Source organism: Podarcis raffonei, chromosome 3, assembly GCF_027172205.1.
Source record: "Podarcis raffonei isolate rPodRaf1 chromosome 3, rPodRaf1.pri, whole genome shotgun sequence".
In the NCBI taxonomy this organism is placed as follows: domain Eukaryota; kingdom Metazoa; phylum Chordata; class Lepidosauria; order Squamata; family Lacertidae; genus Podarcis; species Podarcis raffonei.
The window spans coordinates 19,732,633-19,743,095 of NC_070604.1; the positions used below are offsets into that span (position 1 = coordinate 19,732,633).

Consider the following 10,463-nt stretch of genomic DNA (forward strand, 5'->3'; position numbering starts at 1 on the left):
CTCATGTGGCCTTTGAAAACTCTTTTTCCCCCTCCTTATTTTGAAATTACATATTTATTTATTTTTTTAAAAGTGTCATGCTGGAAGAAGAAATAAAACTGCTCTAAAGACATTCAGTTTACTCCACCTGTGGCCATCATGCAACGTCTCGTTAAAATGTTGTAACCATCAAGATTCCCACACTGGTACAATAGGCCTCCAAACTAAAACAGCCCACCAGGAAAGAAAGAAAGAAAGAAAGAAAGAGCAAGAAAAGATCATAGCATTATGTAGACTCCAAACTTCCAATGTGTGGGTACACGTTCATAAACCAGAAATTGCAAATGAAATGGTAATGCTGCTACCTTGCATTCCTGGTGTAACCAGGAGTAGACACAAGCTACGTCTGAAGATAAGCAGGAAGATGCAAATAAAAATTAACAGTAAGGATGAGAGTTCCTGTGTTAGTGTTTATTACATCATCACATTTTTTTTGCAGAAGATAAAATACTATGGACATAATCCCAACTTTATTGAGATTATTTATTGAGATTTACTGAGGTACACAGAAGTTCCATTGAAATTAATGGGACATGTTAGCAAAGTAAACCATATTAGAATTTGATTTCTTGAAAGCATAATTAACCAGAGAGCCCAATAAGAATGTATGTCTTTTCAGGTTACATCAGGGAGCATTTGGGCATGAAATAATACCCACAAATACGAAGAGGTGTGTGATGACTTAATAAAGACAGGGAACTCCACTTTCAAACTTCCAGGTTGACTGTGCATCCTTGAGAACCACCAACCCCTTCTTGGCCAAAGTGATTTTGGGGTTGCTTTTATTCATAGAAGTCGTTCCTTTGAAATAGCTATCCACCGTCATTTTCTAGATGTTTCTATAATCCTAGCATTGCACCGGCATAACTACTGGGCTTTTCTAGGAGGACCAATAACCGATCAAGGTATTACTTTTATACATGAAATATTATGGACTTTTACTTCCCTTTTTGTAAGTCATTCTACACTTTCTGCACATTTGTGCTTTATACTGAATATAAAAATAGGCTTTTAAAACTCTGTTTACTTTTAAACTCACTAAAAAACTACTTGCTTGTGAAATTCTCTTAAAAATTCACTGCATCCATGAAGGGAGGGTAAAAATCAAGTAGGCAGTTAATTGCTATAGGTAGTGTGTGGAAAGGGGAGGGGAGAAACATCTCCACAACTTACTGTGTGTGGAGAAGGAGGAGGAGGAAGAAGAAGATAGAGAGATTGGGAGTCAAAAGGTTGAAATACAAAGATAAAAGTTAGGAATTTCTCCCTAGTTCTTGTAACTACTGAAGAATAAGGGGTGAGGCTGTGAAAAACAAAAACAAAACACTATGGTTTCAACCTATCGGAGAATCAAGGCCCCAAAATTCAAAACACTGAAAATTACAAATCAGACTCAAAGAAGTGCAGGATGAGGATCTTACCAGGCCATAAAATAGGAATGTGTGACAAAGGTGGAGATATAGAACCAAGAGAGTTCTGTAGAGTAGACTTCCAAAGACTAAAATGTCTTCAGTGTCTGATTCTGACTTCACATTCAATAGAGATTGGTCTAACTATACTTTTATAACCAATTTACATTGGCATGAATGGCCGTTAAGGCCTCATAGGTTCGAATCACTTTTTGTAGCTACTACACTAGGAAAAAGTTACCTTTTGCATGTATGGACATCTACATATTTTGAGTAAATACAATTTTAAAAGACATTTTTAATCAATCTTTTCTATTTAATCTGTCATATATATTGCCCTTAAAGAATTAAACATTTTGTGAATTAGATTTTCTAACATTAGAGAGGACGTAGCCAGAAGGAAAGATACAAACTGGATTTCACCTTCCAAAAAGTGTCTTTAAAAAAAATCTTAGGTTGCCTTTTTTAAATGTTATCCTTTATAGATCAGGAAATGTTCATATATTAAAAAGCTGACAATCGTTAAAACATTTTGTTTTATGCATCTCCTCACCCACAGAGAAGAAAAGTGCCGAGGAACTATTAAAAAGACAGCAGTGAAACAGCCAAGGGTTGTGGCAGCGGAGGGTTTCTATGCCTGAAGTAGTCTGCAAAGATCACATGTACACTTCAACAAGGAAGAATCAGGAACTTGTATGTTACTATGATGATAGTAAACATGCAGTGCAGGTTTACTTGGAAGCAGGTCCTACTGAGCCAAATGGATCTCAATTCTTTGTAAGTGTGCTTCAGGTTGCAATGATAGCACTGGAAAGAAGCCTGCCCCAATGACAGTTTTACTGACAGCAAGATTGCTTTCTACCCACCAACAGTGGGAATTTTGGCATGAATTTCAGCAGCAGCAAAAACTAATAGTTTCACAGGACTGAATGGCAATATTCTCTTCTTGAATTCGGAAAAAAAACCCCTACCCATCAAATGGATAAATTGAAGGGGGGGACCTTTCCAGACAAATGCAAGTTCTTCTTCCTTGTATATTGCACATTCATTCAAACCCTAAGCTTAGTCCCTCCATCAAACTCACACAATTTCAGATTTGCTTTTGGAAAAGTTGTTTCCAACCCACTCCCACAATAGAACAAATGCAGCTGTACTACTCAATCCAAATAGTTCATATCTAGATGAATTAAGACACACACACATGCACGCACGCATACAAACTACATATAAGAAGTGAAGAGGCAGAGGCTAGGAACATAGTTCCTGCTATCAATGCAGAGCACTCTTAACTTTAATGCAGTTAATACATAGCTTACTAAATACCAGCAACAATCCCACTGCTCCCCCCCGCCCCCGCCGCCCATAAACAAGGACGCATGTAAAATAGAGAGACTGGGAGACCATCTCTACCAATGAACATACACCATAGTTAAGAGAATGAAAACCTTTTAGCTCAGTTTGGGCTAAGTAAAGTCTGGGATTTCATCAGGCCCAGTGGATGAACTTGGTGGTGTTCATCTACAAAATGAATGGCTAAATTGCTGAGCAGAGTTCTCTTTCTGCTTCTTTTGCTTTCAAATATTTCAACTGATTGCAATACAATTTTTGAAATAAGCTATAAATACACTAATAATGTAAGGACCAACCCCACCACCAAAGAATCTTTGTATTATTGAAGGCTATCAGTAGCCAAGTGTATTTCTGGGTATTATATTAAACACAGTGACTCATACTTACACAATGAAAGATATATTACAATTTCTAGTTATGCCAAGATCTTTTAGCCCAATAAACCTTTAGGCCAAACTTTTTCCCCCCATTTAGAATGAGAAGATCTTGATTTGGAGAGTTTTAAAACATTCAATAAACTAATTTTAAAATTTAGATGCCCAGATGTCAAGGATTATAAGCATAATTATTTTTTAAAATGCTCTATTTATGCCATACAAACGTGTAGGCAGGACTTGACCTTCAGCAAGCCTGAAAGCCTACAGTACTGGTTTCTAGAGTTGCCAAGAGAGTAAAATGCCCACGTAAACTACCAACAGCCCAATCCTAAGTACGTTTCACACACCAAAGTAAGTCCTAATTGTTTGAGCAGGTAAAATGTAATCACACCTACTTATCCCTAAATTCTATTGAACTTTCTTGGACCTACTTCTGAGTAAAACATAGTTAGGGCTGGTTACACTGAAGTTTGCCAGCAGAAGTGTACTGACAATTGTGCAAGTGATTTATTTGTAAAACTTAAAAAGAAAAACCCTACCTAAGGCTGCAATCCTATACCAACTTGGGACTCAACGGCATTCACCTCTTCAGAAAACATGCATAGGATTTTCGTCTACTTAAAACATTCGTCCGTATTTGTTGTCCAAAGGCCCAAAGTGTAAGACTGAAACGCAATAGAACATTGTTGCTGTTTCCCCTCCCCCTTCCAATGTGCATGAAAATATCTATCAATCTGGGGCAGAAGATTAAGCCCCCCTGCCTGTGGCCCATCTATAGGCCCAGGTTTCAGTAAAGAAAAGGGAACTGGAGCATGTCTCATTGGTAAAGCGGCTCCCTGCTGCTCTGGCTGCTGATTAAGCAAGAGTGTAATAAGGCAAGGGAGATGCAAAAGGCCTCCTCTCCTCCAGAGCATCTTTTTACAGCTACCCAGAGGTCCCGCCCAGGCCAATAAAGAGAGAAAAAGCAAGAGCCACAACCGCAGCTTTAAGAGGTGGCTGCCGGTTGGGTTCTGCACAGGCTCAATATAAAAGTCCATTGGAAAGGAAAGGGGGTGGGGAGCCTGGAAGCGAAGGACTACATCCAAGTTGCCTATAAAACACACACACACACACACACACACACACACACACACACACCAGGGCTCTTCAATTATATCCAGTCGAAAGGCTGTGGGATGAACTGGAGCTGAAGGGGAGGGGGAAGAAGAAGATGAGGAGGAGGAAGAAGGGGAAGAGAGGAGAGCTGCCTCGATGAAAAATGTGAGAAGCCACGAGCAGCCCTCCTTCTCCCCCCGCTGAAAAGGTAGCCTCCCTTCGCGCATACAGAGGCTGGAAGGGGGAGGGGAGATGGATGCTCACGCTGCTGTCTCCCCAGCCAGCCGCCTCCCCTCCTCCATCCCGGCGCGCGCGCACGCACACACAGACACGGCCGCGCGCACTCTCTCTCACACACACCCTCGCTCCCTTTTCCAAGCTGGCGCGCCAGACGGCGACGCGCACCCCACGCCCCCTTCTCTGGAAATTAGGATGGAGGAGGAGGAGAAGAACGGAAGGAACGGTCTGGGAGGCAAGCGGCGCACTCTTCCAACTATCCACGGCTAAAATAGGCACGGCTCAGACTGATAATTTGACCGCACGAACCTCTTCCCTTCCCCCCCCCCACAACAACACACGCCGACAACGTCACTCCTCGTCCCCATCCCCCTCCAGCCGCGCGCTCCTGAGGCGACGCAGCAAACAAGCATTCCGAGCGGAGACCGAGCGCCCGCCGCGCATGGTCAAGACACACCCCCTTCGCCTCAGTCCGGGAGGCTGGCTGAAGGAAAGGCACCCTCGTCCCTCATTTTTCACGCCTCCCGCAACAGCACCTCAAGGAGAGCGCGTCGAGAAAGGAGGGGGGCGAGAAAAGGGGGTCCCTTCTCCTCGGAGAAATAAATAAAATTCTTTTTTTCCCTGAGAGAAGGGTGGAGAGCCGGGAGGGAGTCCGTGGCGAGAGGGATATCTAAGAGAGAGAGACCGTTGTGAGAAATAAACCTCTCGCCTCAGTCACACAAATGAGCGCGCGCACACACCCAGAGCCTGAAGGTGACCCGCCCGCCTCCAACACGGCACAGCTACACGAAGCTCCCACATACACACAAACACACAATCCCTTCCCTGCCGGCTCCCAAGGACGCGAGCATCCTTGGTACCTGCTGCTGCCACCTCTCTCTCTTGACAGGAAGACACCCCCGCGCGCGCGCCGCCCAAACGCACAGCCCGAAAACACGCACTGGCTGAACCAGAGAGCCCAGACCGCCTTGCCTTTTTCTTTTCTTTCCCCCCCCCTTCCCCCTCCCCGGGTTCAGCCTTCCTGCTTCGCCTCCGCCCACTCAGTACCTCCGACGAAAAAGCCTGAAGGAGGGGATAACCGAGGGGAGAGAGAAAGGGAGAAGGCGCGAGGGAGAAGAGGATATTGGAAGGGGGGAGAGAGGGAGAGAAAGCAAGGGAAGAGGTCTAAAAAGAGGAGGATCAGCCCTTTAAAAGTCTATATGCTACCTTCTACCTCCCCCTTTTTTTCTCTTCGCTCCCCTCCCCCCCATAAGACTCCCTGAAGCCTCAGCTAAGGCTCCTCCATGGGTGAGGGAGGGGTTGGCTATTATACATGGCGTCTCCACCAGCGCCCCTTCTATAGACACTAATAGCGAATCGAGTTTCTATCAGTTCCAGCTGATTTATTAAAATTGTCAAGATACAGACTTTCAGCATTTCTTTCTTTTTTAAAAAAACAAACAGGCAATGATGTCGACAGTGCACAAGTCTGCTTTTTTGCCACTGTTTGCTACAAAATACGCAGATGGTCTGTACTTCTATATTGCACAAAATGAGAAACTTTTACTATGTGCCTTTCTTTTTTCCCATTCCATCTTTTTTTTTTGCTTAAAAAAAAAGTCGAGAATCCAGTTTCATACCTTCCATCTGGGCCCCCATCCACATATCACAGCGTATGAGATACATAAATTCCTACTATAGTACAGTACATATACAATCTTTTAAACTAAGATAACAGCTCTGAGGTCTATATCACCATTTTCAATAAATCTTTACCTACAAATATTGAACAAATCTGAACTATAGCTGTACAAAAAAGTGTTTCTTTTTTTTCTTTTTAAACCACAAGGCCTTTAGATGCAAGGATTTTTTTTTAATCCTTTTAAAACCAGGACATAAACGTACCCATATAACTTGCATGCTAAAAACAGAGGAAAAAATAAAACATAAAAATAAAAGGGAAGAAGTGCCTGAAAAGTCTTACTGAAAAAACACAGCAAGAATGTTCCCTTTCACTGTACAAAAATACGCCTGAAAATATATTAATTTTTAAAAAAGACTGAGGTCTGTTATGTATCAAAAATGTTTCAATACCTTTGTGTACTGAGGTCTAGGCTGTCTGGTATTCAATCAAGGAGGTATAAGGGAACAAGTTACAAAAAAAAAGTTGGCAAGTAGAAATCACATTTGTAAAACCATAAACAATTTGATCTGAAAAGTAAACTCTGATCTTAAGTCAGTTCACAGTTTTTGTTTTTTGTAAGCGTTTGTACAGTCTGCATTTTTTTTTCCAAGCTCCCTGCAGCTTTGTTAAGAATTGGATGCATAGAAGACATCAGTTTTCTCCCTCCAAACAAACAAAAACAGTTGCAATGGTCCCTTTTACAAATAAAAAAAGAGAAAGAGAGAGAAATATATCAGAAAAATCAGAACGGTCCTTTAAAAATCTTTGTAGGAGAAACAAAAAAATCCACAAACCCCCTTGAGTAATAGTTGTGCTGCCAAAAGACTTTCTTCTTCGTTTTTTTGCAGACCATCTTCCAGACTTCAATCGCAAGACCCACAAGCTTCAAACAGCGCCTTCTGTATCTTTGTAACCCCCAGTCCCATTTGCTTTTTTCTGCTTCTCTCCTTGCTGCTGCTGTTGCGACCACCAATTAAAATCAGAAGGGAAAAATAACAAAAACGGGAAGGGAAAAAAAATCACAACTCCAGACTCGGTTTGGAACTAACTTCAAGACTTAGAAAAAAAACAGAAAAGGAAAAAAAAAAACCAAAGACATTTTTTGTCGTCGTTACTTCAAAACTCCACTACTTTTCAGCGTGTAAGCATCTCTCTTTCCCCGATCTGCCCCTCTCTCTGCTTCCCAGTCCTTTTGATCGCTCTCTCAGCTTGTTCACCTGCCCATCGCTTCTCCTTCTTCTCCTCCTCGTCCTCAGTAGGTGAAAACCAAGTCGGAGAAGTTCGCCTCCAGCCAGTCCCCCGCGATCATCTCGCTCAGCTCCGGGGTGCAGTAATCGGGGAACTCGAAGTGGGAGCCCAGGCTGCCCTCGCTGAACGAATCCAGATCTTTGTCCACCAGCGACAGCGACAGGTTCCCGGCGGCCGAGCCGACGCCCAGCTCGGAGGCGGCGTGCGGGTGCTGCGAGAAATTCAAGCTCAGGTCGAACATCAGGTCGTCGGCCTCTTCGCCGCCGCTGCTGCTGCCGCTGCTGGAGGAGGAGGACGACGAAGAGGAAGTGGAGATCGAGCGGGAGGAAACCGGCGGCAGGCCGGCCTGCGGGGCGCTCTTGGGCATGCTCTTGAAGCCGTAGTACAGGCGGCCCGCGCTGGCGCCGTGCGCCGCAGCGCCGCCCCTCACTTCGTCGTACAGGCTGGCGCCTTCGCTCGACTCGGCGGACGAGCTCAAGGTGGGGCTGGCCGGCACTTTGGCCACGCTGTAGCGCCGCAGCTGCTGCTGTTGCTGCTGCTGCCGGCGGCTCTCCTCCTCCTCGTCGTCGTCCTCGTCGTCCTCCTGCTTGATCCGCAGCTGCAGGTCGTCGTCGTCCTCCTCCTCGTCGTCCTCGTCGTCCAGGAAGACGCACTTGGCCGCCTTGCCGCCCCCTTTCAGCGCGCCGAACTGGGCGTACTCGTCCCCGCCGTAGTCGCCCGGGTGCGCCGCCAGCTTCGTCCCGGGCTTCGGCGGGGACGACGACGACGTCTTCCCTTTGCTACATTTCTTGCTGGAGCTTTTGGCGCTTTTGCTGCTGCTGCTGCTGCCGTGGTTGCCGCCTCCTCCGCCGCCGCCGCCGCTGGTGGGTGTGTTTTTCTCCGGGCTGTGGTTGTTGGCGCTGCTGGGCTTGGCGGACGGGTCTATTTTGGGCTTTTTCCTCGGCCGGTACTTGTAATCGGGGTAGTCGGCCATGTGTTTGAGGCGCAGCCGCTCGGCCTCGCGGATGAACGGGATCTTCTCGCTGTCCTTCAGCATTTTCCACCGCTTGCCCAGGCGCTTGGAGATCTCGGCGTTGTGCATGTCGGGCGACTGCTCCATGATTTTTCTCCGCTCGATCTTGGACCACACCATGAAGGCGTTCATGGGCCGCTTGATGTGGCCCGAGGCCGTTTTGCACCAGTCCGGGTCGCTCTCGTCCAGCGCCACCGGGCTGCAAGCCATGAACTCGCCTTCCTCCGTATCCATCGCTTCTCGGGGCAGGTTGCTCTCGGCTTCTGGACTTTCCGCTTGCTGCACCATGGTGGGGGTGTGTCGCTTCGCTTGAGTTGCTTGCCTTGTCGCGTTTTATTTGGAAATTATAATAATGTTCTTTTTCCTTTTTGCTGGCTCCCACCGGCTGCTTACACACCTCGAGCGAGCGGTTGCAAGGTGACGCCCGGTGTGCAAGTTGCAAGCGGCTTTTTTTTTTTCCCCTCCTCCTTTCCTTCTCCTTGGGCTGCTGCCGCTGGCCGTTCCTCCAGCAGCGGCAGAAGCAGGACTCGCTCCGGCTCTTTCCCCTCCCCCTGCAGCAGCCACAGCAGCCGCCCGGACCCAGAGATGTCGCTGGATCACACTCCCCCTTCTGCAAAAGTTGCGGGTCCTCTCCGAACTAGTTATCAGGGTTTCATATGGGTGACATCACTCCCCGGGCCAGCCAATGCCGCCGCTCCGCTCCGCCCCTCGGCTCCTCCCCTCGGCCTTTATTAAGTTCCCCCACATGTCTGCAGACACACCCCCTTCGCCGCGGCTCTTGCGAACGGGTGGAAGTGCGAAGGGGGCCGGGCTTGCAGCTTCGTGGGGAGGGGGAGACAGCCAGCGACTGGCTCGTAGATGGATCATTAAAGCTGAGTTGGATTAATGATTTCACCCTCTCCTCTCCTTCGGTTTCCTAGAGCCCGGACGCCTTTGCAGAGCATTTACGGTGATTATTTTATTTACCAGAATCCGCCAAGGTGAATCTGGTGAGAGATGATTCCCACATCGCCGTGTGTCGTCCTGGGTGAGCTCATGGCTTGTAGGAATCGAAGCGCGTCCTCGGGGCATCGCCTCCTGCTTCGGGGTTTTGCTTTTCGCGAAGCAGCTGTAGGTGGCGCTTGAGTACCGCGAGCTTCTGGAAGGGAGGCTCGCCTTTTCATTTCATCTCATTTTGGCGAGACAAACAATTATTATATACATCCTCCGGATTGCATATTGTTTGATTTCCTTCCTCTTTCCCAACCCCCCCCCCACCCCGGACCTCCCATCCTACCAGATCCCAAAGTCGAGCTATATTGGTGCCTTTCGCGTCTGCCTTGCAAAAAGAAATAGCAGGCGGAACAGACTAGCGGCCGCGCGCTTTTGATAGGTTAATGTCAGTGGCGCCCGTTTGAAAGCAACACTGTAGGCGTTTCTCATGCCCCAGGGACTGTTTGTTGGTAGACTTTAGGAGTGAAGTATTAAAACTCGCTTTCGTGTTTGTCTTCATTACACAATCCAATTGTCGTCAACTAATACCAAGTACTTACCTCTATTCATATCTTATCACTACCCCCTTTCAACGAAATGCATCCCATTAATACTTGTTTTGTTCTCCGTTTCCTTAACCCATCATTCTCCTTGGTGAGCGAGGGAGAGGGGTGAAGAATCAAAAGCAAGTTGGGATGCTTTATAATATGGTAACGGAAGCATAAGATTACCCACGCCATAGCCAAACTCGGGCGAAACAGGAGAGGGTGAGTCCTGTCAATGGCAGCGCAATGTCCCGAGCCCCACCTCTGGTGTAAATCTGGACTGCCCCACATTTGTGATTAAAATGTAAAATAGACACTCAATCTAAACTTTCTTCCTTTTCGTTCTGCATGAAGAGTGTTCACACATTTCTGCAAATAGCCCAAGAGAGACTCAGAGGTGCTTTGAGTGTTATGAATGCCAAAGTGCTTGTATTTACAAGCCATATAGGGTTAGGGCATAATGACACTTTGGAAAATTAAGATTTATGGCCTCATCTTAAAGCTCTTTTCTTTTCTTTT

At 46.5% G+C, this 10,463-nt stretch overlaps 1 protein-coding gene across 1 annotated transcript; it reads right to left on the reverse strand.

Moving 5' to 3' along the window:
- Window positions 1–7,358: 7,358 nt before the first annotated feature.
- On the reverse strand, window positions 7,359–8,881 carry SOX11 (SRY-box transcription factor 11). The gene has a single exon (XM_053380729.1). The coding sequence runs from the start codon at window positions 8,713–8,715 to the stop codon at window positions 7,420–7,422; it is 1,296 nt and encodes a 431-aa protein (XP_053236704.1). The 5' UTR covers window positions 8,716–8,881; the 3' UTR covers window positions 7,359–7,419.
- Window positions 8,882–10,463: the final 1,582 nt, after the last annotated feature.

Excerpts from the sequence above, each read along its gene's own strand:
- SOX11 (XM_053380729.1), bottom strand. The coding sequence starts at position 8,715 with ATGGTGCAGCAAGCGGAAAGTCCAGAAGCCGAGAGCAACCTGCCCCGA.